This window comes from Rhincodon typus, chromosome 42 (genome assembly GCF_021869965.1).
Source record: "Rhincodon typus isolate 14 chromosome 42, sRhiTyp1.1, whole genome shotgun sequence".
Taxonomy (NCBI): Eukaryota; Metazoa; Chordata; class Chondrichthyes; order Orectolobiformes; family Rhincodontidae; genus Rhincodon; species Rhincodon typus.
Window position 1 is genome coordinate 4,688,060 of NC_063373.1, and position 27,983 is coordinate 4,716,042.

Consider the following 27,983-nt stretch of genomic DNA (forward strand, 5'->3'; position numbering starts at 1 on the left):
GAAGGATAAATATTGACACAGAACTATGGAGATAACTCGTCTTATTATTTACTGAAATGGCGAGGTGCATTTTATGTTCCATTAAGAAGTTGGACAGAAGTTCCACCCAGAAAGGCATGAACTCTGGTCATTCAGAATTTCTTCAGCATTTTGTTTAGTGTACTGACGCACCTTGAGAGTTTTTATCTTATATTTCTCTACTTTTGCGGTTTAAATCTACTATTTATTACTTGTAAAATGAAAGTGTTATATTCTCGGGCACACTGATACTGATGGGCACCAGTAGATTCAGTATGGTGATTTGGTGTACTTTTTTTTAACATTTGAAGCATCCAGTTAGAGTAGTGAAAGGACACATCAGCACTCTTTTTAGCTCCTTTCGAAACTTTTTCTGAGTTACCGCATAGATGAAGACATTGTTGCAGGAGCTGATTATCTGGAGCATGTTGGTTGTTTCTTGAAGGATGTACTGTGGATCTTTGAAGTTCAGGCTGCTGATGTACCCCTTATGTGCAAGCAATCGATAGAGGAAGCGACCAATATAGGTGGCCCACAGGAGGAGGAAGCTGAGAGAGATTGCGAAGAGCAGGACTATGGACCTCTTGCGGTTTGCAATCTCTGGATCTTCACAATTCTCAGTGCCTCGGAGCCTCTTGCGTGCTCTGCTGGCCAATACAATGTGTCTGACTGTCAGGGCATTGAGCAGAAGAATGAGGAGGAATGGGAGAAATGGGGCCAAGACTCGGTCGAGCCAGTGCAAAGCCTGCCAGGCAGGTGAAGTGTGGAACGTGGGCTTGATATCACAGAACCAGGGCATCCCTTCTAGGAAAAACATGGGCTGATAAATGAAATAGAAAGGGGTGTTCTTGACACAGCTTAGGGCACAGGCCACTCCTAAGACCAGCGATGCAAATTTCTTAGTACAGTATATGTTCTTCAATCTCTGGCAACAGATGGCCACAAAACGGTCAGTTGTGAAGGCTACTGTCAGCCAGACAGAGCAATCCCGGGCTGCATACACCAACACCGCATTTAGACTGCAGCCAGGGGTAGTGGAAAGAATACTGTAGCTAAAATAAATACGGCCAATCCTGTTAAGAATTCCACCTGTGATGATGACAAGGAAATCACTCACTGCTATGGCCACCAGATAGTAAGTGATGCACTCCGAGAGCCCGCATTGCCCTTGGGATAGAATTATAATCGCTAACAAGTTGGCTGTGAAAGATAACAAGGGAGGAATATATTACCAAGTGAACTCGAAACACAAGCTACAGCCTGATGAAATCTTATTGCAGAACCCCTCCAGATGCATCCAGTCGTATCTCCACGGATTAACTATTCCAAAGCCTTTGGCAGCTGCTCTGGAGCCAATGTTGGGAGCAAACATTTCTCCATAGATGAGAAATCCCCAACCCTTCCAGAGACAAACGCATTTATATGACCACTGAGACTACACGAACAGCTTGCTACCCAATCTAAACACATTTGAACCATTTGCTGCCTGATCTGTTATTCATAACAAGTCTCGTACATTCATGACCTCTATACTTGCTGGTCTACATTGGCATTTCATCCAGCAATTTCAGGGTTATAATAGTCTCATGCATCCTGATTTTGAAGTAATGGTGCAATCTTCCTTCTATCATCTGTAAAATTGTATTGCCATCTGTGATCACTGTAACTGTAATTCTGGTATGATACCAATCCTTAACTCAGTAGCAGTTGTGAATTTATATGTAGAAGTTCAGATCTCCATTACTCACTTCCTCAACTACTCTTGCCCGCCAGTCTATTTCGGGACATGCTTTATAATATCTCTTAGATCAAGGATCTGGGTATCAAAATCGATATCTCCTTCCGTACGTCATAGTCAAATTTATTAGTAATACATGCTAAACGGCATCCCCACCAAACATACGGCAAGAACTGAAGATCCAAACAAACTCTATTATGAAGTTAATCTCCTTGCTAGAACGAGCAACAGCCGTCTAAGGATGAAAAAGTTTAATTAACCAAAGTAAAAGCAAAATTTACAACACCTATCAGGACAAAGCAAAAGTATAATCTCTAGAAGTTCTTGCACTGCCAGTCACATTTCAAAAGTCTCCATGATTAATGTCGCTGACCACATCAACATGTTAAATATTCATGCAATATGCTACTAATATTATTCTTAACTAGAAACATTAAACACGCTAGATGAGTTTTTTGCTACATGGAGATAATATTTAATTATAATCGAATTGAGCAAATTTCATTCATGGTGATTCATATTTCAGCAATTTAATATGTGATATTTTTATAATCATGTTGCATAATGCATTGAACAATTTCGTTTCATGTTCCATACCACAAGTGCAAATAACGTTCTATAACTTGCCACTATACCATCTAGTCACATAGTAGAGCGCTGAATGTTGGAAAAAATTCGGATTGATCTTAAAAGTGGAGAAACTAAATTCATTCATATTCATAAAATGACGTATTGAGATCAGTTACTGACCTGGTGCACCAATAAAGGCGAGAATGGGGTAGCAAATGGCAAACAAGAGCCCATTCGCTGGTCCGTGCATCTTTTCCAGAATCAAAAACAATTTCAGAAACTGCAAACCTTATTTCTGTGACACATTGAAATCGGTCCTTATTTATTCCAACAGGGAGTCACCAGAAGCATTATAAAAACACAGCATGCATATTAGTTACAGTTCAGCAAACAAACAGACAAATTACATTTTATAGCTTGGGTGAATGGGTGAATGCCGAATTGTATCTGTATGTGAACTGTTAAAAGCAAGGTTTGCATTTATCCTTTCCTAAAAGAAAATATGCATTTCTGTCTCCATCAACTGAAGCCACTAATTGTTAAGAATGAGATGACACACTATCTCTAATCTAAAACAGCTTCATTTTATTAAGGAATATAGGAAAATAGGAACGGGAATAGGCTATTCAGTTCCTCGAGCATCGTTCAATGAGACTATGGCTGATCTGTAGCCTAACTCCAGATAGCCACCTTTGGCCAATATCCCTTAACGCTTTGGTTTCACTAAAATGAAATATTTACCTTGGATTTAAAATTAAAAACTAATCCTTTGTTCAATCCCATTTGTGAAAGAGAGTTCCAAACATCCACCAACTTATGTGTGTCGAAGTGCTTCCAAACATCTCTTCTCAAATCTCTGGCCCTAATTGTCGTACTATGCCGCCATTTTTTAGAATTCCCAAGCAGGTGGAATAGTTTATCTACCGAACCTGTTTATTCCTGGTAATACATTTGGACTTCAATCAGATCATCCCTTAAACTTCCAAATTGTATGGAAACAGGCCTAACTTCCATAATCTCACTTTATAAATTAAACCAGGAAGTTCAAGCTTCTAACCACTAAAACTGCTTTGTACTCCCTCCAAAGCCAATATATCTTTCCAAAGATATGGTGCCCCTTCCTGCTCACAATACGCCAAGTATGGGCTAACCCGGATTTTGTATAACTGCAGAATATCGGTACAATCTTGTACTCCAGTCCACCGTATATGAAGACCAGTATTTCATTACTTCTCTTCGTATGAAATTAAAAACAGTGCATGTACAATGAGACTTACAGCTCAGCTGCACAGATCATTAAAATTTTTGAAAATAATCATTTAGAACTGAAAGATTTAGTTAATGACCCTAAAATGTGCACCCCTGCTTCCTTTAACATATTTGAATGGAATCCATTAGGTTCCGGTGACTTGACCCATTTTAATTCCATTAATTTCCTCATTTCCGATGTTTTGCTTACTTTAATTTTATTCAGTACCTGTTTCTGAGCCAGTTCTGGCAAACTATCCTTCTTTCTACTGTAAACACTGAGACATAATAATTACTGAACATACTGGCATTTCCACACAATCATTGACAATAACCCAACTTGCTGTTTTAGTGGGCTAACATTGTTGCTGACCACCTCTTTCTCTTTACGGAAATATAAATTATACGCTTCAGTTCAAGTAATTTCTATTTAATTTTATACCCGACAATCGTCCCTTTTCTTATTTTAATCTCCAAGACGTCATTAAGAAATGAAACATTTACAGAATAACATGAAACATTGCATAGTCAGTGGAGGACTGGGGATGGGGAGTGGGGGGAGGGAACGAGGGATTGTATCATGGTTTTGTGGTTGGACTAGTAAGCAAGAAGGCCAGGCTAATGTTTTGCGTTCTTAGCAGCTGTTGAAACGTCAACTCATTCACATTTAATCTTGTATTAACTCGACCAAGTAATGATGGTCGTGAAACTGTCATCGATTGTTGTAAAAACCCATTGCTCTTTGCAACCTAATAGGAATGGAAATCTGCCACTGTTAACTGTTCTGGGCTTCATTTAACTACAGATCATGGGCCTTTTGAAATAACTGACCAAGTCACACAGACAAAGAGCTATCACTGGCTTTTTTCTGTAATGCCTACATTCCATAAGGGAACAGAAAGAAAAACATGAATTAATTACCCACAGATGACATCAGTATTTCATTCTTCTGAGTCCTGTCTATCACGCAACATTTGAAGTGCAGCTTTTATTTTAAACTTGTCTTCCACTTGCCGAACATATTTTTGAAATAGCTCAACTGTAAAGATTAACGGAGCCCTTTTTTCTCTGTCTTATTTGATATTATGCAGTTCATTTTCTGTATTTTTGAATGTGAAACAAACCAGTGTTCTTTTCAACAAACATTGGACTCTGGCTGCATTACACTTGAGCAATTGTGAACCGATTTTCTCTCCATCATGTAAGAATAAGAAAACGACACGAAACGCACAAAAATAATTACAGTGATGATCCCAGTATTAAGGGACAATACATTTGAAACACACTATATAAACGGACATTTTTCTTCCCTCACGTAACGATAAAATTGCTAGAGATATTTACACTGATGAAGATTTCTTGGCAGGATAATCATAAAGATAATGTTTTGGACTGGGGAAGATTCCAAAAACTGTGATTCTTAAGTGTAAGAGTAAAAAAAAATCTAATCGAAAAATTAACAGAATCCTAAGTACGCTTCAGACTACAGAACACACTGGCGCCAAGGGCGGTTGAATCAAATCCATAGATTCATGAAACACACGTCAGGTAAATAGATGAAAGCGAGATGGAAATAAGGACATGCAGATAGAAACAGAGGAAGGGGAAAGGGCATTTCTTCTGAAATAACACGGATATAGACCAATTTTTCTGATGTTATATTGATGCATAAATTCCTGTTTAATTTCATGTCACACTGAATAAGATTTTTTTTATACACCAATTCAAGTTAAGTTTTATTAAATGATTTCCTCTTTCTTTAGCCTTGTGTTCCAGATCTTGGCGATGGAATTTCTGTTTTTCAGCGGGAGCCCTTCCTCAGACAGTCAGAGGGAGAATATGTCACTTAAACTGCACCTACGCTGACCAAGGGTATTCCTTATTCTGGTCCCATCAGTACCCATGCTGTCAACCCGAGCTTGCAGTCCGGAGGTACAAGAGCGGTGGTCCTAAATTGAAGGTGGATTTCACTCAGAACAGTTTTTTTTGATACAGTCCAGCAGTCAGACAAGTTGTACCAATTGACAATCTCGGGGCTACCACTGTCTGATACCACGGTCTATTAATGTGCTGTGAGTCTCACAGCATTGGGAGCGAGCAATGGCAATCGTTGCCACAGGTTTCTGGATCACAGCTGCTACCTGTTGAGGGGTCTGCATAACAGCCGGCCACTCACTGGTAATTCAGTATATTCTTGTGAGGGCATACCCAGAGCATAGTCCACATAAATATCATTTAAAATCATTCACATCAATTGCTGATTCTGACACTGTGTGAGGGAAGTTGCTGTTTATTTGAGAATCGCTGGAAAGAGGCCACTACGATGAAGAATGCAAAACTTGAAGTAGCTTAGAACGAAGTATTTCCCAGTCCAGCCGTTCCAGAAATATCTCATTCAAAGGAACAAATAATTTTGACACGAAATATCAATTTGCAGTGACACCAAAGCCTGTCGAATGAAAGTCCAAACAATTGTAGCAACCTGATTACAGATTCTTCAATGTTAAAGATGCTTACATATATTAATACCAAGCATCTTCAATGTTAACAGGTGCAACCTCATTGTTATCAAGACAGAATTAGAAACTAATGAACACAGACCAATACAACAATAATCTGTAATACAGGAATAGCTGTAGGTTTCCGACATGTTAATGGATGATCAGAAACCAGACCGAGGGCAACAATCGAATTGAAATATGCCAGGAAGAATGATGGAATTGCTTATGGATATCTAAACACATCATACAGGGCTTGATGTAAGTCAAGATTGAGTTATCACTTTATTGCACATTGCACGGGGTTCTGAAGTTGTTGTTTCATGGTCTGTTGTGTGCACCTCCCTCACTGGCTGAGCACAACGCTGAGCTGATCTTGCTGATACTGATCTCGCCTAACGCACGCCCTGTGCAATGTAGACTCTATGCCTTTGTCGAAGTCTTTTTGATCTGTACATCCTTTGCTTACGATGACCTGCCTATACCGCTTGTAGCTTTTCACTGTATTTCAGTACACGTGACATTAAATAAGTCACTTAGTCAATCAGAGACAAGAGCAGCGGCAATATTTAGAGGAACATTTTACTTTTCACTGTCCCAGGTAGCAGAAAATCTGTCGGAGAAATCTGGCAACTTATCTCTCTGTTACTTGTCGAACCTTCTCAATAAATATCTCGGAGCTTCCCCGGCATGCTGAATGCACCAGAAAAGCATTGGAAAATGGATTTTGCTGTGTAATTGCAGTTCAAAGAACAAAGAATAATACAGCACAGAACTTCGGACCTCCAAGCCTGCGCCGCTACATTTTGCCCTTCCAGACTAAAACTGTCTTAAATTATAGGATTAGCATCCCTCTATTCCATTCTTATTCATGTATCGTCCAGGTGCTTCTTGAATGCAGCTATTTTGTCTGCTTCCACCAACTCCTCTGTCAATGCTTTCCAGGCACTCACCACTCTTTTTCTGTACCTTCTCCAAAACATTTACATCCTTTTGCTAGTGACCATAACTGTACGCATTGTCATAGCTAGTAGCTGCAGCAAACACCGAGTAAGTACAGGATATTGCTGAATATTCGTCCTTTATTGCTTCTGACTGGTTCATTGAGTCTCTATTATTCACCTCTGAAATTAAACAGTGGACATAAAGTGGATTAGAGAGAGGATGAGAAAGAAGTATCCCCCTGCAAATGAAATTGGTAAATAATTGAATATTTAGTTTGGATGTTCTGTACAACTTACTTGTGACCAGGAGAATAACAACAGTCAGGCAGTACTTTATCTGCAGAATTACCGACAGATGTCCAGGGAGAGATAGTTATGACTGTCTGTACCTAATCTGGATGTTATGCAATCGCTGGGGGTTTCATCACCCCGCCCATTTTTATTTCTTCAAGCACCCACTTTAAGTCAGAAGGGAAATGTTCAGAGAGCGAGCTACTGTGGCCAGCAGAACGGCTTCTGAAAAGCTCTTTGGTGCAGCGACAAACAGCGACCGAGAAGCAGACATACACATACTCACGCGTACACACACAAACACAGACCCAGACACACACACGCAAAGAGAGAAAGACAATATGGAGGATTATTGATTCATCTCCCAAGGCAGGACAGAAGTGTAATCCACAGAAGATTTACCAGGACGTTTAACCTGAAGCCATGACACTTCACGAGGTCCAGAGATAATGATGAGGACTCCACTGTGTCGTCAGCTCTGCTGGGTCTGTCCGCGGGTGGGATGGGATATATTCAGAAATGGTGACGTTGTGTCTGTGGCGTTGTCGGTCAGATTTGATTCCATAGGTATGAGTATGTAAGGCTTTTGCTTGGCTAGTCTCTGAGACAACTCTGCAAAATTTGGCATTACTTTTCCTGATGTTTGTAAGGACAACTTTGCAGGGTCCACAAGACTGTTTCTGCAGTTTATCGTTCCGGTGGCTAGGTCGATGCCAGGTGGTCCTTCCAATTTCATTTCTTTGTTGAGACTTCAGAGAGATTGATACAACTGAGTGGCTTGGTCGGCCATTGATGTGGGCGTGGTGTCACATGTGGAGCAGACCAGATGAGAATAGAAGATTTCCTTCCCTGAAGGACATTAGTGAGCCAGATAGGGTTTCCTACCAACCGACAATGCTGTTGAGGTCATTAAGAGATTCTTAATTCCAGATGTTTTATTGTATTCAATTCAAACTCCACCATCTACTTCGGCATCATTCAAATCCAGGATCCCAGAGCATTAACTCACTCTATGGATTAATCATCTAGTGATAATACGAACAGGCTGTCAGATCCCACGTTTACGACATTTCCCCAAAGCTTTCCGTTTCAACTTTACTTCTCATTTCCTTTTGAAAGCTCTGATGGAAATTATTTCCATCATCCTTTCAGGTAATGCATTCCAACTCATTTTAACTTGCCAGTACGGATGATGCATATTTCAAAGGAAAGTCTATTGGAAGCAGAATGCAGGACAAGACGAAATTATTGGAAGCAACGCAGGTCCATCTTTATCTAGCAGTGAAACTACCTCCATGTGCATTTTTAGTACAGATTTTATTTGATATATTTAAATGTAATTTTGTCATTACATTAGTATGGCAACTCAAACAGGTTCAAATGTTGGAGAACTATCAAATGCCATTTTGAAACTGGAAACATAAACTTTTATCTTTGCCTTCAGTTAGGAATGGGTGACAAACATACACTTCTATGTGTTTCAGATCTCCAGCATCCGCAGTTCCGTTTTATATTATGAAACAGATTACAATCTTCCTGTGAAGAGAATTTTAACTACTCAAGAAGATTGACAAAACATTCACAGCAGGGAGATACTGTGCTCAATCTGTATGTAGTCAAGGCTTCAAGTGATCACCCCTCTTGAAGAGGTACAAAGACGATATCACCATGGAGAAACCATGGAAATGTGAGCGCTGCGGCACGGGATGCAATTACCCATCGTCACTGGAAATCCTTCGACGAATGCATTGCGGGATGCTTTTCTTGAGTTTGTACTGAGCATTTCTGAAGCAGAACATTGAAGGACCAAATAATCTAAAGCCTTTTGTAAAGAGAAAGGGCAATTACTAAGATTGCTGTGAAGAAGTTTGTAGAATAGGACTATAAGACTGGGATTTTTAATCAAGTTTCAAAGTGGCATAGTTTATTCTGGGATTAGGGTCTGAAATCTAAACAATGGAAATTATGAAGATTGGAGTGGCAGATTGGCTGTGATGGCTTGCCAAAATAGGAAAATGATTTGAAAGTAGACAAGTTGAAGAAGTATTGTGTGATTATTCATTCCACGGAAACAGAAATATACAGCAGGAAAATTAAACAACTGCAGCTGTCAGAAGTACTGCAAGATTATATTAGATTAAAAATAGCTTGTAAAGCTGCAAGGAAAAGTGTTAAGCCAACAGATTGAGAGTAATTTAGAATTCAACAAAGGATAGTCAAGAACCGTGTTAAACAGGAAAATAGAAGATGCATGGAATCTCAGAGGAATCATAAAGGTGGACTGTAAAGATCGCTTACATAAATGAAAAGCAGAACATGTAAAAATCTGTTGGGTTGACGCCCAAATAATCAGCTTCAACATTCACTGCCTCATCACTGATGCACAATTACAGAGGTGTGGCCACAAGATGCACTGCGATGACTCACCAAATGTCCTGCAATGGAACCTTCTCACGCCGACCACCACTGAGAAAGACAATGACAGTAGATGCATGGAAACACCACTTACTGCAACTTACTGTTAGGGCATCTTCCGTCGTGACATTTTTTCACCATCAGATGGTCAAGGCCCCGAAACTCTTTTCCTAACTACAATGTGGGTACACCAACACACCAACGGATGTAGATGTCAAGAAGGCAGCTGGCCACCACCTTCTCCCAGGAGGTTAGGATTGTTTGAAGTTTCTCTCCCTATTTCTCTGCGCTGAAATTGATATAATGCCATTCTTTGCTGGCGGCTCGACGCCACTGCACAGGCACAGTGCGAAAATCGTTTGGGATTAAGTCAGAGGAAGGACAGCGATGCGCGACACCTTTAAAATTGACAGCTTGCTCCATCTGTACCCAAGAATAACACGGTGAGAGTGGTTCATTGCAGTGATCAGTTTCAACCGATCAACTTATATATCATCAGTTCATAATTGTTTACCTGCATCTAGAATCTATTCGTTCACAATAATTACTAATTCATGGACAAAAACCGAAGTTGCTGGTAAAACTCAGCAGGTCTGGCAGCATCTGTGAAGAAAAAATCAGAGTTAATATTTCGGATCCGGTGACCCTTCCTGAGAACTAATTACTAATCCATGTTACATACAGAAACCTGGTCCGTGCTTTCTGTTAATTTGTATCCAAAGGGCAGGCAAAACAGGGATTCTGTGAACTTTTAGCAAGTATTCTGGCCCCTTTCAGGTGCAAGCTATCAATCGATTCCACTATTGCTCCACTTTTGTCAAACTCAATTTCTTTGCAAGCAGCAGTTTAATGAATACATTGCATTTTCTAGTAAAGGGAGATTTTGGAAGATGTTTGTGTGGTTTGGGAGCCAATCCATCAAAGAATGATAGCTGAAGGTGTGCATTTGTGTGTGTGTGTGTGTGTGTGTGTGTGTGTGTGTGTGTGTGTGTGTGTGTGTGTGTGTGTGTGTTTGACAGAGAGAGAGAGAAAGATTTCAGAAAAATACCCGTTGACGGTTATATGATAACGAGTTACCAAGTTTGCTCTTCGTGTTTCCTGTTTGCATTGTGCACACAATGGAAATGAATGTTCAGATCGCACGACTCTGAGGTAACACATTGCTTTCAATCACAAACGAAGATTTTAGGATTAATGCTGAGACAGTTCTCTTGTTACACTGAGGCTTATCACTGTATGGAATAAAGTTTCTGTACAATGTGTGAAGTAAATTCCCTGAAATCATTGGGTGCCGCAGTTGAAGAAAAAAGTGTAGAGTATCCTCGGATATCAATGTTATTCCGGGAGGCGAGATATATCTGTTTTGATCAAGCACGATCCAGTGAACTCAATTTGCGGTGAGAAATTTACCTCGCAATTTCCAGAAGTCGCCACTGGAGGGCATTGTGGATCTGGGAGAGGATGACTGCTTCAATCAGTGCAGACTACAAACACAGTGCCCTAAGGGTGACAGACACCAGACTTAACGACACTGCCACCTATCTCTGTGCTGCTGAAGGCACAGTGGTACAAACAGAGGGAGAGGCTATACTAAAACTTCCACCGACTGGGAGGGCCACGATGCTGAATTTGAAGTATCAGCCTTACTAATTTAGGCCTCTATAATTCAATATTAACGGGAATGAAGACAAAAAAAAAAACAAGATGTAAAGAGTATTAGAAGTGAAGAGAAATAGAAATCTGGGCGAAGATAAAGTAAGAGTATACACGTGCTAATATCAGTGAAAGAAAAGGATAGAGAAAAAGCTGAAATAAAGTGACAATACCTGTAGAGGACTGAATGGCGAGAAACTATTGAAAGAGAAATGGAAGAAAGTGCAAAATACGAGCGTGATGCAAAGAGGTAAAATATTAATTCAGATTAAATCATAAGTCAATCATAAAGGAAGTAAAATGGCCTTTCTTTTAACACAATTCACATTTCATTAATAGTTACAGAATCCAATTGTGTCAAAAACGTTTCCTAAAAGCTGATAATTGGATGTCATCCCATTCACCGAGTTGTTTATTTCCTTGTGGTGCAATGTTACTAGATATCCTGCCAGCGGACGCTGTAGTCCCACTCACATCAACTCTTGCAGCCTCTTTGTGTCATCCTCACCACTTGCCTTCCCATTTATTTTTGTGCCATTCAGAAACTTCACAAAGTAATTCTTTTCCTTCAGGATTCGTGTTAACGCGTATCTCTGCTGTCTCACCATTCCCATTCAAACTTTGAGAAAAAACTGCACGATACTGTCTTCCTTAAAATTTTCACTTGTGGAATTTGGGTGCCGCAGGAAATTCTGGCATCCAATTGTAATACTCCTTGAAACTGCAGCAGTGAACCGTCTTTTTCAGATGCTGCAAAGTATCCAGTAGAGATACTACAGTTACATTTGCATGGCAGAAAGCAAAATTAGAAAAACGTTGGTTGCTATGAATCTTACCAGAAAATGCAGCAAAACGACATTCCCGTCTACAGTTTAAGTAATTGAAATTCTGGTTGTTTACTGACCTCATCATTATGTCCAAATCTCTCACACCTACTGACCGTCTGCATGGACTGAAGGTAGCTCTCAAAATCAGAGGCCAGCTGTTACGTGGGGAGCTCCAGTTCTGATACTCGAACATGAACTGTGTTTCTTCTCTGATTTTGGCTACAGACAAATAAACCTATTAAATGTCAAAATTAGTTTGATGTTTGTCTAAAACCCCGTGGTATGGTGAATGAATTCATTGTGCTCCTTTCTGTCCTGGCCATATGAAGTGGAGGTCAATGGAACTTGATTGATTGAATTGAAGAACAAAGGCTTTCAAACATCATTGGCTGTCGCCTGATGTCTTTGTCAACAATGAAGCAATTGGCAGAGATACAGAAATTACTTAACCCCTTTCCAATTCTTGACTAAAACAAATTCAGCTTCAACGAGTTCTGCTCACACTCACTGCGATCTCTGTGCAACAATGTCGCACGGAGCACTGTGTTTATTCCTCACATCTGCAGCTGTTCTAACTGGTGAGTTGATAACTTGTGGAACTCTTGGTTTCAGATCGTCAGTTGCAATTACGTTTACACAAGCAGTTCCACCAAAACAGAGTCAGCAATGCATTCTCTCCGAATGAGAACAATCATCCAGAGCCAAACTTGTCCTTATACCCAGCACTGATTAGGAGAAGTTAGTAAATGTGTTCGAGTGAATGACAATGGAAGACTTAGGCTGAGAAATCAAACAGGGCTGAGTCCATTGAGATGATTTGGCAGAGGCGACAGTTGTAAACTCATGGGCCGTTTGCAATTTTCCTCTCAAACTTCAGTTGAAATGGAAAATGACCTTGTTAGAAAGTGTGATCTGTTTATTAAAGAACATTATATTTAATCGGTCAAGCCCTTTCCCGTTACAGCCGCTGAGTTGTATGAAATGGATTTTTGTTGATCTTCTCTGACTTATTTCTCAGATTATTGTTCAAAGTGATAGGATGAGCATGGGCAAAAAGAGTAATGGAGCATTTTCTGTAATTTCCGGATTCTCCTCGGTCTTGCTGGACTTTGTCAAGGAGATTCTGTCTCACAGAGACGAGCATCAATCGCACTGGATTGGTATGTCGAATGATATCCAGTTGTTCTGTATTTACACTCTATCAAGCAGCGATCCTAAATATTCTGGTACCGTCAAAATTCTAGTGACTCCATGGAGTTTCTGATATGGAGAAGCCAATACATCGGGAACATAGAGAGATTTCCAAGAGACAGAATTCCCTCAGTGTTTGTTAACAGCACTATCAAGTTGAAGGGGGTGACAACGGGATGGCAGACTGCACGGTGTATCACTGCGTACTGAGCCACAAAATTGGGCTGATCCTGTATAAAAACTGTCAGAGTGTCACTGAATATGACAGCGCGTCAGGCAGACAATGAGATCAGAAGTGGATCTGAAACGCTTCCCGAATTCACAATGATATCCGATATTTTTCATTTGAATACATATCTTTATTCATTTTAAGCATATTGTTGAATTAAACTGAAGCTGTTAGTTTAGTGAATGCAAAGCAAATAATTTATTTCGTGACTTTTGAACTAACTCAAAATGTTCCGCTTTTTCGACGATGAAATAATGTAGAAAATGCAGCAACCAATTACGTCTAATGAAAGATTTAGGTCTTGTTCAAGAAACAATAACCTCTCACATGATTCTAATAACGAACTACTAGAGCAACCTGAATAACGTCAAGCGTTTTCCGTGTTATTCAATACTGCCCCAGCAGCTGCATGTTAACAGTTCCAGAATGGCGAATGATAGATTCACTGGTTCAGGATAATGTCAACTTGCTTTAAAATATCAGCCAGAAAGTGGGCTATAACTCACGTTGGTAGAGCAAGAACGAAATGAATACTTCCAGTAGCGGCTGATTAATGAGTCAGAGCCACCAGTGAAAGTCTCAATGACAAGTGGTTTCTGCTGTTGGGCTATCTAGAATTGAATATTCTTCACCGACGACCTACGTTTGTTGATTTCTTGACAGTGGTTCATATCTGGATATGTCAGTTGCACAAGTACCAACGGATTCCTTTTATTCCTCCGGTGACGTTTGAGAGAACCCATCTCCTATTGTCACCCCAGTTTGCCTTAGAGAAGGCTACGATGATCTCCTTCCTGAACTGTTGAATGGTTGGGATGCAAGGACAGCCACAATGCTGTTAGCAAGGCAGTTCCAAGAGTTTGAGCCAGCGGCAATGAAGGAATATATACTGTTCAAAGTCAAGAAGGTGACTGAATAACGGGGAAAGTTAGAGATGGTACTGTAATCCAGAAGCTCCGGATTTCGGTTGGATATGGTTTATTCTAGATCAATGGCTCCTCTAGAATTCGGTTAATCTGACTGCTTGGACACTTCTCAGTGACTCCAGCTAAGTTACCCTTGTGGGTCAAGTGACTAATGAACTGACACTGATACCCCATTTCCCCGGATCGATTTAAGATCCCTTATCTCATAACAATGAAATCTGTTGTTTCTGGACAAACAATTATAGAAAAGCAACTCTTCCTGTTATTGTAACCGAATTATGAGCCACAATTCGAATAGCATTTGTGTCTGAAATGTTGTTCTAGTTCTACCTGATGGTCTTTACTCTTCTTTCTGCATGACAGAAGTATATTTAACGATCCCTAATCTTCAGAGTTTTGGATGTGCAGTGAGAGAGAACAGAGAGTGCGGTACTTTTCCTCCATTTACCGTTCATTTGTTCACTGTCCCTGGGAAGAAAATGATGGGAGGTGTTTCAAAAATTTTAGGATGAGGTGTGGACAGTTCTCATTAGCAGGAGTTCAACATCAACAGTGCTGAGAAACAGTCTTTACCCCGCCCTCCCGGCGTTCTATACTGAACAGGACTTTGTATAGTTGCAGCAAACCTTTCTCTCTTTCCTGTCGCAGCCTCTGTAACACGTTGTAAGCAAGGGGAATGAGATTGTAGATACACTCTCATATAAATTAGGGTGGTTTGGGTCAGTTTGGACGTTTTATTTAAAGAAAAAAGACGGGGTAACATCATGTTCCAAAGTAAGAATTTGTATTCCAAAATCCTTTTAAGAATGAAATGCCCAATTACTGATATCATTGACTGAGGCACAGTGTGCGCAGGCACTGAAGAAACTCCAGATCCTCGTCCATTATTACATTTCTTAAGTCAGTGCCATCGGAGGGGAACTGGGTAATGTCTGAAAGGGGATAATTCATGGAGAATTCAGCGCTAATATGAGGATAGGTAGTGAATGTGAACGGGGTTGATGTTAGGAAGGAGGATGTGCTAGAAATTTTGAAAAAAATAGAGGATAGGTAAGCCCGCTAGGCCAGGCAGTATATGACCAATGTTACATGGCAAGCGAGGGAAGAGATTGCCGCGCCTTTGGCGATGATCTTTGCGTCCTCACTGTCCACTGGAGCAATACCAGATGATTGCAGGGTGGCAAATGTTATTCCCTTGCTCAAGAAAGGGAATTGGGATAATCCTTGGAATTACAGACCAGCCAAACTTACTTCTGTGGTGGGCAAATTATTGGAGTGAATTCTGAAAGATAGTATTTATGATTACCTGGAAAAGCACAGTTTGATTAGAAATAGTGAGCATGGCTTTGTGAGGGGCCCGTCATGCCTCACAATCCTTATTGAATTCTTTGAGGGTGTGACAAAACACATTGAGGAAGGTTGAGCAGTGGATATGGTGTATATGGATTTTCACAAGGCACTTGATAAGTTTCTCCATGGTAGGCTCATTCAGAAAGTTTGGAGGCATGAGATTCAGAGAAATTTGGCTGTCTAGATACAGAACTGTCTGTCCACTAGAAGCTCAGAGGGTGGTAGTAGATAGAAAGTCTTCAGCCTGGGACTCAGTGACCATTTGTGTTCCGCAGGGATCTGTTCTGGGATCCCTGCTCTTTGTGATCTTTATAAACGACTTGGATGAGGAAGTGGAAGTGTGTGTTAGTAAGTTTGTCGATGACACGAAGGTTGGTGGAGTTGTGGATAGTGCGGAGGGCTGTTGTAGCTTGCATCAGGACATTGACAGGATGCAGAGCTGGGCAAAGAAGTTGAAGATGGAATTGAAACCGGTAAAGTGTGAAGTGATTCATTTTGGAAGGTCGAATTTGAATGCAGAATACAGGGTTAATGGCAGGATTCTTGGCAGTGTGGAGGAACAGAGGGATCTTGGTGTCCACGTCCATAGATCCCTCCAAGTTGCGACCCAAGTTGATAGGGTTGTTAAGAAGACGCATGGTGGTTTGGCTTTCATTGGCAGGGGAATTGAATTTAAGAGCCATGAGGCTATGCTGCAGCTCTATATATCCCTGGTTAGACCACACTTGGAATAATGTGTTCAGTTCTGGTCGCCTTATTATAGGAAGGATGTGGAAGCTTCAGAGAGGGTGTAGAGGAGATTTACCAGAATGCTGCCTGGACTGGAGGGCAGGTCTTATGACGAAAGATTGAGGGAGCGAGGGATTTTCTCATTGGAGCAAAGGATGATGAGAGGTGACTTGATAGAGGTGTATTGGATGATGAGAGGCATAGATAGAGTGGATACCCACAGACGTTTTCCCAGGGTGGAAATGACTATTACGAGGGGGCATAATTTTAAAGTGATTGGAAGAAGGTTTAGGGGAGATGTCTGAGGTAGGTTCTTTACACAGAGAGTGGTGAGTGCTTGCAATGCACTGCCGGTGGTGGTAATGAAGTCAGATATATTAGGGACATTTAATCGACTCTTGGATAGACACATGGAGGATAGTAAAATGTTGGGTATGCACGGTAGCTCGATCTTAGAGTAAGATAATAGGTCAGCACAACATCGTGGGCCGAAAAGCCTGCCCTGTGTTGTATTGTTCTATGTTTGATGCAAACATTGAACATTTGGAGGTTCCGCAACTGCTACCCACAGGCACTGATTCATTCCACAATGTCCTCCCTTTGGACTTTTCAATCGTGTATTCTTTAGTTTTCCTCTCTGTAGCCTTTCCATATTCCTCACTTAGTTACTGCACAGCAAACTTATCTGTAAGTAAATTAAAGCACCATCTCAGAAAATGTGTTTCTTAGACTCTTGTTTTTCATCACCATCTCCATCAGTGTTAATGACAGCCCAGATCCTCCCAGGTCTGTTTCATATCTGGATGTGGAAACTGTACTTCCGTGTCATTTTTGTCAATGATGACAATCAGTTACCCCCAGTCCCGACCCACTGTCCCCCAGTCTGAGTGATGACCTGTGACCCACTGCTCCTCTCTGTTTTCCATATATTTGTCTGAAAAAAAAATACATAAACAGAAATTTATGGAAACAGTTTACGGAAAATATTCAACATGGTGCTCAGTTACGAGTGGTGTACCACAAGGATCTGTTCTGGGTCCTCTTCTATTTGTGATTTTTGTAAATGAGTTGGATGAAGGAGTGGAAGGGTGGATTAGCAAGTTCGCTGACGATCCGAAGGTGGGTCACGTTGTGAACAGTGCAGAGGGCTGTTCTAGGTTATAAAGGGACATTGATAGAATGCAGAGTTGGGCTGAGAAGTGACAGATGGAGTTTAACCCTGAAAAGTGTGAGGTGATTCATTTTGGAAGGACAAACTTGAAAGCAGAATACAGGGTTAACGGAAAGATTCTTGGCAGTGTGGAGGAGCAGAGGGATCTTGGGGTTCATGTTCACAGTTCCCTGAGAGCTGCCACCCAGGTGGATAGAGTTGTTAAGAAGGCGTATGGTGTGTTAGCTTTCATTAATAGAGGGATTGTGTTCAAGAGCCGTGAAGTTATGCTCCAGCTATACAAAACCCTGGTTCGGCCACATCTGGAGTATTGTGTCCAGTTCTGGTCACCTCATTACAGGAAAGATGTGGAAGCGTTAGAAAAGGTGCAGAGGAGATTTGCCAGGATGTTGCCTGGAATGGAGGGAAGGTCTTACGAGGAAAGGTTGAGAGAGCTAGGGCTTTTCTCTTTAGAACGATGAAGGATGAGAGGTGACTTGATAGAGGTGTACAAAATGTTCAGAGGTATAGATAGAGTAGATAGCCAGAGACTTTTTCCTAGGGTGGAGGTAGCTTTTACGAGGGGACATAGTTTTAAATTGAAAGGAGGTAGATATCGGGGAGACGTCAGAGGTAGGTTCTTTACTCAGAGAGTGGTAGGGGCGTGGAATGCATTGCCGGAGAGGGTAGTGGAATTGGCCTCATTAGATAGGCAGATGGATGATAGTATAAGGTAGTGGTGGAGGTTAGATAGACCTTAGGTTTAGGGTAAAAGTTTGGCACAACATCGTGGGCCGAACAGCCTGTTATGTGTTGTACTGTTCTATGTTCGAGAAATTTCTGGCGAAACTCGGCAGGTCTGGCAGTGTCTGTGGAGAGAAACCGATTTGACATTTCTGGAGGAAAATATCAGGTTCATTTTTCGAATCAGCATTTTTATCAAACACTCACTCCTTTGTTAGATTACAACAGTCAACGTTGCAATTTTAAACGGATTAATCTGCTCCAATGTTCCTTCCATTGCCCTGATGTGATAAAAGGCTCAGTTGAAATGCCTGTCTTTTTTTCTGTCCGTTAACAGTTTTCACTATTTACCATGGCACACAGATCATTCTGAATCCATCAGCCAAAATGACTCTCTGTCATATGTTTCCCTCTGCGTGTCTCACCGCAGTTCAATTGCGTGCAGGTATAAAGATATTTTTAACTTTCTGCAGTTTAGTTATGCAGCTTCATATTGAGAATATAAGACGTGGGAGAAAACGTAAGTCATTCAACCCATCAAGCCTACTCCACCATTCAATGTTATCATGGCTAATCCAGAAGTACTCAACTCCATTTTCCTGCCTTTCCCCAGAACCCTCCAGTTCATTACTGATTAAAAATCTGTCTATTACATCATTGTATATACTTAATGAACCAGCCTCTATTGACTCGGCAGTAAAGAACTCTACAGATTCACAAGTCTGAGAAAGAAGAAATTCCTTCTCATCTCTGTCATAATTGTGCAACCCTAATACTGAGAATATGCCTTTCTTGTCTAAGATTATCTCAGAAAAGGAAACAAATTTTACACATCAAATATGTCAAGGCTCCTCAGATCTTGTGTGTTTCTGTGAGGAGCGGTGTATAGTACTGCATCCAGTATTTAGGACCAACTGAATACTTAGGTGCAGAGGAATATGCCTTAGGGTATTTACCTAAACTCGACCTGTCCCCTGAATTTGTATTCAAGCCGGTTGACCAAGGTGGTGCTGTTACTTTCTTGCAGATTTATCCCTACATTGTAGAGGCCGAATGCCAGCTCTCAGATACTTCCTCCTTTTTCTTCCTGGATCATGACACCATCATGCAACATCAGGCTACCGTCTTTAACTTCATTCCATCCGGTAACCTCCCCACAACTTCCTCCAAAATCATAGTCTCCTAAATAACACAACTCGCTTTTACTGCCTTACCAAAGTCCACAAACAGACTATCGGGCAGACCCATTGTTTTGCCTGCTCCTGCCCGGCAGAACTTATCTCTTTCTTCATCAACTCGTCGTTTTTCTCCACTCATGCATTCCCTTCCTGGTTACATCTGCAATTCCTCTGACGCTTTATGTCAATTTCAGAATTTCCAGTTTGAAGTGTCCAACAACCTCATTTTTCCCATTGACTTGCAATCCCTGTAATACATCCAGCCCCATCAGGACGGTTTCGAGGTTCTCCGCTTTCTCCTGGGAGAAAAGCCTGCGCCATCCCAATGAGCCATCATTCTCCTCCGCCTGGCTGAGCCAGTCTCACTCTGAACAACTTCACTTTTAACATCTCTCACTTTCTTCAGGTAAAATGTGTGGCCATGGGTATTGGCAAGGGTCTCAGTTACACCTGTCTCTTTGTGGGGTACGATTTCTTGTTACACTCTTATTAAGCCCCTCACACTGCTATTCCTCCAGCATATAGATTATGTCATCAGTGCTGCTTCCCTCCCTTGTTCGAAATTGGAAAGCTTTATCAATTTCGCTTCAAATTTCCAACCCGGTCTCGCTTTCACTCGGCCCACTTCTTATTCTCCCTTTGGTTCCCCGACATCTTTGCTTCCATTTCTTGTGAAGTGCTGGCCACCAATATCCACAACAAACCAATCGACACCTAGAGGTGTCTTGACTATACTTTGTCACACATTGCTTCGTGCAAAGATTCTCCTCCATTCTCGCAGTTCCTCTGTCTTCTCTGCATATGTTTTGATGATGGCAATTTCTATACGAATGTCGACGAAATGTCGACCTTCTTTCTCAAACGACGTTTTCCTAGCACTGTAGTTGACAGGGCCCGAAGTTGAATCCGACCAATCTCCTGCACTTCAGTTCTCCTTCACTCTGTTCGCTCCGACAAAAGCAATAGGGTCCCCTTATCCACACCTACCATCCCACAAGCATCCATATCCAGAAGATTATTACATGCCATTTCCAACACATCCAGCGGGATGCCACCACCAGGGACATATTCTGCTCCCCTCTTTTGTCAGCTTTCTGCAAGGACCATTCCATCTGAAACACGATAATCCACTTGCTCTTCAGACACGTCGCCTACCACAGCCCCACGGCATCTTCCCATTCATTCTGCACGTTTACTTCCTTATTTCTCAATGCCGCAGGGCCCAATGGACCTCCCAGGTGAACCAACACTTTACCTGCATTTCACTTAATCTGGCTTGCTGCATTCACTGTACTCTACATTGAGGTGATGAAGCGAACATTGAGAGATTTTTTTCACAGTACACCTACGTTATGTCCGCAAAAAAGACCCTGAACTTGCCGTTATCTGCCACTTCAACACACCACTTTGTCACCGGCAAACATCTCTGTCTCAGTGCTCCAGTGATACTCAGCTCAAGCTGGAAGAACAGCACATCGTTTGATCTTTAGAACTGTACAGTCTTCTGGACTAAATATCGACTTCAACAAGTTTGGGGCTTCAGCTCTTTCACCACGCTTTCCTCCAACCCACACATCAGGTCTTGTTATCATTTAATCAAAGAGTCTTGCAGCACGGAAACAGTCCATGCCAAACATAATCACAAACAAGACTAGTCTCACCTGCCTGGTTCTGACCCATATCCGTCCTAACCTCTTGTTCATGTAAGTATCAAAATGTTTTTTAATTGTCGTAATTGTGAACACGTCCACCATTTTCATTGTTACGCACTAGTATTCCCATTTGCAGCCATTCATTCCCCTGGGTTGATCGTTATTCCAATTGTCTTTTACTTTCTTTTGGATCTATCTCAACTTATAGTTTATTCCTTACACCCGAATCCCCTCGCTAGCTTCTGCATAAAACCAACTGTTTCCTCACTACCACCAGTTCTGAAGAAGGATCACTGAAGCCAACCTATTGTTTCTCGTTTATCTTCACAGATGACGCCAAATCTGTTGTGTATTTGCAGCAATTCCTGTTTTTCTTGCAGAAAAATGTGAATTGGCCCCAGCTACTTATGATGCATTCGTCTCTAATTTAAAACCCAGAAAAATTTCGATAGAGCTCTTCTGGTTTTGCTGTTGGCACTATCAATAATTCCTAGTCATTTTAACGTTTGTACAAGAATAACAAATTGCCCTTCCCTGGCCAGAAATGAAACCTAGCTTGCAGCAGTGAAAGTGCCGAATCCTAACCACTAGGCCACCAGGGAAGACAGCATCCTCGCTTGCATCCCTTTTTAGTGACGCAGCTTTTGATTTCTTTATAAGAATTATTTTCTCATCTAGGCCAATCAAGTCATCGAGTGTTACAGCACCGACAAGGCCCTTCAGCCCATCGTGTAAGTGCCAGTCATCAACATCCATCTTTTCTAATCTCAGTTTCCAGCACTTGGCCCGTAGCCATGTGTGTTCTGACGTATAAGTGCTCATCTAAATAGTTCTTCACTGTCTTGAGGATTTCAGTGGAAGACAAAAAAAGCTCCTTCAACCAATGTTAGGAACAGTGGTTGTTCACTGGGCCATAAAATCCACACCAACCCCTTGAAAACAGAATTGTTTCTCACTTTCGCTAATTCGTCGCTCAGTGTTAGTCTTTCTTTCAGAATGTCCCTGAGCAGCACTTGGGAAGGTGCATTTGAACTTACATATATGACACAAATGTCACTGTCTTTGCAGCAGAGAAGTAGAAAGAGACAAAATAGAATAGAATAGAATGGTCTTCATTGTCAGGTGCACTCGAATGAGTGCAGTGAAAAGCTCATGACATCGCAGCTTTGGTGCCATCTTAAGTACATGATACGTAGGTACAGATACTTAGGTAATTGTTACAGAATTGGTAGAGTCAAAATAAAATCAACATAGAAATACAAATTTTTAAAAAAATACTCGAATTACTCAAAGTCCAGAATAAGATTAAAAGCATCGTTAAAAAGTACACAAATAACAGTCCTTTACTCTGAGTCCATGCTAGCCCGACTTCATAACTAGAGGCTTCGCTGCATCCTCGCGCTGGCCTATGTCCAGAAACCCGCCACCAGGACATGTCCACCCGTGCCGGCCTGGATTCAGACTCCCTCCCGGGCCGGACTCCGGCCCGAGACTTCACCAGCAGGACTTGCCTGTAGCACTTGTCTTCCATGCTGGCCCGGGTCCGGGCTCGGACTGCCTTCTGCGCTGGGCTGGCCCCTCGACTCGCCTCCAGGATCGTCTCTCAGGCTGGTCTGTGCTAGGAGCGCCTCCCGTGCCAGGTTTCGCCTAACGACTCACCTCTAGGGCTCACCTCCCAAGCCAGCCTGGACTAAGACTGCCTCTCGACGGGCTCTGGCCCTCTTCTCGTTTCCGGGATTTGCCTCCCGCGCTGGCATGGTCACCGAGTCGACTCACATAGCGGGATTGCCTTCTGCATTCTGCATTCCCTTGGGGTAAGTTTAAGGAGTTGGAAGTTGGTGAGGGCGAAGGGAAGAGAAAACTGGAGAAAAAAGAACAAAAAAGATAAAGGAAAAGGAACTGGCGAAGCAGAGGAGCTCTAGCTGGAGCGCTGGACACAAAGTAGCCTGGGAAAAATCCGAGATACTTCCTGAAGATGTATGTCACTGGGGTTGAAGAGGAACCTTCAGATGTAGCAAAAAGGTTCTCTGCGGCGATCTTGCACTGAAATCTTCACTTGCATCAAATATGTTTCCTCTTTGATTCTGAAGAAGGGTCATTGCACTCTAAACGTTGTCTGTGCTTTACTTTCACAGATGAGGCCAGACCGATTGATTTTCTCCAGCAATTTCTGTTTTATGTCAGATTTAAAATAGGCACCTTCTCTTTTTTTTTAATTCAACCTGATGTGGTGTTATTGATCAAAAGTTTGAAACACTTATTTTTGTTGTTTTTTGTGTTTTTTTCCCAGCATCCACACCGTCATGAAAAGCTGGAAGGAGTGACAGACAGATGTGCGGGCAGTGACAGACACGAACGGTTGATAAAATGAATCGAATGCCTGAGAAATGGAAACAATGGGTGAAAGTAATTTTATGCAACTGTCATTGATCGGAGAATAACTGTCATTGTTTCTGATAAAGCAGCAAATCCTGGTCCTGAAAAGCTCTGCGCATGTTCTCGATTAGCAAAGTCTAATCCTGAACTAGGTTAACATACGGAACACCTTCAGGCTTATTTTTCTCTTAAACTTCCCACCTAACATCATGTCTTCCCTGTGTATTTTCCTCATATTAACAGTCTTCCAGTCTGTTGAATCTGTGGTGAAATAGTTAATATATCATCCAGGAATTGTACGTTCTCTCTGTGTTTTCCCATGGTTTGTCAGCTGAGCTTCCACAATCCTGGACATCACGAGGCAATTTAGCATGACGCATTTGTGTTACAGCATGGGTGGCCGGAATTCGATGCAACAGGATTCACCTGAATTAGCGATTCGAGAATCTCAGAGAGTGATACTCGAGTGTAAATACACACAGCTGTCCTTTTCTTGATTCTTTTCGGGTACACAAATTAGCCCAGGAAAAATACAAGATATTTTTTGAAGATGTAGGTCAGAAGGGTTGAAGAGAATCCTTTAGGAATAGCAAACAGGCTGTCTGCTGATTTAAATAAAAAGAACAAAACGGTTCCTTTACGTAGCTTTGTGACCTCTGTGTCCAACAACACGGTGTACTTCTGTGCCATGAAAGGCATATTGATACAGAGATACGTCGATCATTTCCAAAAACACCCTCCCCGACACCGAGAGTTCCAGTAGTGTCCAGCAGAGGGTGCACTCACGCCAATAAAAAGAAGCAATAATTTCACCTCCACAGACACCTTCGGCGAAAAATTATAGGCTCCCGATGGTGTGAAAATAGGACATTCAGTCCACCGAGTCCTCACCAAACCTCAAATGAGCATCCCACCCAAATGAACCCTTCCCTTGTGTTTCCCCAGCCAAATTCAAATAGCCTTTACATGCCCGGGCAATTCAGAATGGCCAATCCACCTAACCTGCCCAATTTTGGACTGTGGTAAGAAGCAGGAGCATCCACAGGAAACCCACTGTGATGTCGTCCAACTCCACACAGACAGTCGCCCCAGGCTGGAATTTTACCTGGGTTACTAGGGCTGTGGGGCAGCGTGTTAGCCAATGAACTACCGTGCCACCCAAAGGGCATAAGAAATCACAACAATGATCAATGGAAGTTGATGATGACTGACGGCTAATATTATTTTATTCCAACTCATGTATTCACTGAAACCGGCATTTGTAAATGTATTTACAGAACAAAAATCATAGATTCCCTCCCGTACTGAAGCAGGTCATTCGGCCCATCACGACCACACCGCCCCTCCGAAGAGCATCCCACCCCACCCCTGTAACCCTGCATTTCACATGGTTTGTCAACTTAGCTTCCACAATCCTGGACATCACGAAGCAATTTAGCGCGATGCATCCACCTAACCTGCACATCTTTAGATTGCAGGAGGAAACCAACGCGCCTGAAATATACCCACACTGACACAGGGCGAATGTGCAAACTTTACACATACTTGATGAAATTTTTTTTATCTTCTGGAACAGTTTCTCTGTGTGTAATGTTTGTCAACCTTTACACATCTTTGCTGTCACTTACCCGCAACCGAGTACTGTGGTCTGTTCATTGGATCTATTTGATGGGACTCTGTTGGTGATTCATCCACTACTAATGTATAATGAGTATATTTTTCAAAGGACTGACACCGATCTTTAAAACAAAACCTAAAGATAGAGCCCCTCAACGTCAATTGCACCAGGATGTTCATCCAACTATGCTATGTATTCAGCTTGCAGGAACAATCCCGGACAATTATTCCCAGCTCCCACCAAAAAAAAAAACCCGATACATTCCAAGTGGACAATCTCCACTACACATGCTGGTTCACAAATGCTCTCTCAGCTTCACAAATGCCATCCATTACATAGCCGTGTCTCTCTGCACAATGCGACAAAAGTCACCTGGTCTATCTCTAGTGGCAAGTTTATCAAAGCCAAACGCATCAACAAATTCATTCTGATTTGTGACTGTGAAGAAAATAAACAAAAGATCTTCATCTACATTGCCCCTGTATCTCTTTGAGTTGAATATTTCAGATGAAAGAGCAGACGTCAGATTTATTACAGGGCAGGCTGTCTGTATTTACCTGGTTTTTCACTGATCAGTAGAATGTGAGGTTAATGTCAGAAAAACCGGGGCATTAATGACGCTGAACAAATCGTATGCAATGTTTGTAGCTACTTGCTGTGAAGGAAGTGATATCAGACCATTCTCAGCGAATGATCTGTTATTTTTTTCTCTCTCTTATTCGCTACTTTTCAGATTTATGTGATACAAACAAATCCCCAGGAACCAGATCAACAGTGAAGCAGTTCTCCATTTTCACGCTAATCTCGGTGACGTTCATTGCCGGTAAGAAATTTAACACTTAAGGGAAGCGTTCGAGTTCTCTGTTAATAAGCGTGAGGCAAATCAGTATTTTTTTCAATAACTATTAAACTCTGGTTGCATTACACTTGAGTTATTGTGAACCGATTTACGCCATATTTTGCAAGAAGGAGAAAGGAACTCAAAACATAAAAAGAGTAATTATAATGATGAACCCAATATTCAGGGGTAGTCGCTTTTAAAACTTTGATGACACTGCGCTGCTTCATTTGAGTCAGAATAACGATCCAAAAATAAAACGCAATACTGCTTTCGCTTTAGAATATGGAACTCACTGTCTTAAGGATTGGTTGAGTCAGACCATAACGTCATGACCTCCATGACTCAAACATCTCAGGACAGCAGCTGAGTGATAGAACTTCCATGACTGAGATCTGAAAACCATGTTCAAGAAGGAAAACATCAGAGCTGTGGACATTTCAAATTCAGTTTCAAGCCATGGTCGGTAAATGAGAGAAAGATGGAATATATTGAGTCGCAATTCCCTACCAGAAATGCTCTCCACACAACACCAGCCCCAAGCAACTACACTGTTCTGCTCGGTATATGCTAAAAGAGTTTGATATTTGAAGACTCTAGTTCTTATCCCTCCCTTGAATAGTGTTCTTTGATGTCTCATCTTTTTGTTTTGTGCCCTCGCATGCAATGAGAAGAATGACGGGGTCGGGGTTGGGGGTGGGGGCGGTGGGTATGGTGGTGTTAATTCCGATTGAATGGAAGCATTTTAAAATAGGCAAACTCCAACGACACATTGGAGGGAATATTCCACTTTACAGATGTGGAGCTGGGTTAAAATCCATGTCTGGTGTTTAAATTTATCACTTGATGTGACATGAATATCGTTGGTTTGTTCACTATTTATTGCCCTTCTCTAAATTCCGAGAGGTGGTGGTGGTGATCAGCTCTCCTGAGGCCGTACAGTCCATGTGGTGTTGGGACACCCGGAATTTTGCTTTTTTGGAGCAGTGGGTGTGGGGTGGTGTGAAGGAGATCTAGCATTCCAGAGAAACTGAAGGATGTTCATATCGTTCCAAGGCAGGACTTTTTTGTAGCTTGGACATGAACTTGTAGGTCATAGTTTAGCCCTGAAGCTCAGAGTTTTATGTTGGATTTGGCTTATTTAGGCCCCATAGTTTCTGTGAAATTCCACTCTTCTAATCGCCCATGTACTGGTCATAGTGACTCCCGTAATCTGACCTCGGATCTGTTTAATTCAAATTATTCTGTTTTTGTTTGAAACAATCTTTACAGCTGTCCCAGTGCAAGGTTGGTATCTGCCTGTTATTTAGTAAACAATTAAAAAGACGATACTATTTTTGCAGCTTAAACGACGATTCAAGCGCCGTCCCTGACTGTGGTTTACATTTAAAATGTTGTTTATGTTCTAGCTCCTTGGATCTGCCCTCCTTTGTACCTGCCAGCATACATTTGATAATCCATCATCTTCGCTTTCAAGATTTGCAGTGAGAGAGAACAGAGAGTGCAGCATCAATACCAGCCATCCATCTACCAGCCATCATGTCTGTACCAACCAACAGACACCAACCTAGAATAATCCCATTTGCCTGCAACTAGTCAGTAGCCTACTATGCCCTGGTATTTTAATTCTTCAGGGAGAACGGACAGGTCAAGGAGGCGGGATGAGGTTCGTTGGTAGGAGATGGGGGTGGTGCTTGAGGTGGGAAGAATGGTTAGGGAGGCGGGGACTAGCTGGGCTGGTTTTGGGATGCAGTCGGGGGAGGGGAGATTTTTAAGCTTGTGAAGTCGACATGGAATGGT

At 41.8% G+C, this 27,983-nt stretch overlaps 1 protein-coding gene across 1 annotated transcript; it reads right to left on the bottom strand.

Annotated features, from left to right (window-relative positions):
• Nucleotides 1-316: 316 nt before the first annotated feature.
• On the bottom strand, nt 317-27,647 carry LOC125487489 (probable G-protein coupled receptor 139). The gene is made up of 5 exons (XM_048619080.1): nt 27,619-27,647; nt 23,024-23,212; nt 2,507-2,576; nt 1,922-1,991; nt 317-1,218 (listed from the first exon to the last, which is right to left on the bottom strand). Exons 1-5 carry the CDS (start codon nt 27,645-27,647, stop codon nt 317-319), a joined length of 1,260 nt encoding a protein of 419 aa, XP_048475037.1.
• Nucleotides 27,648-27,983: the final 336 nt, after the last annotated feature.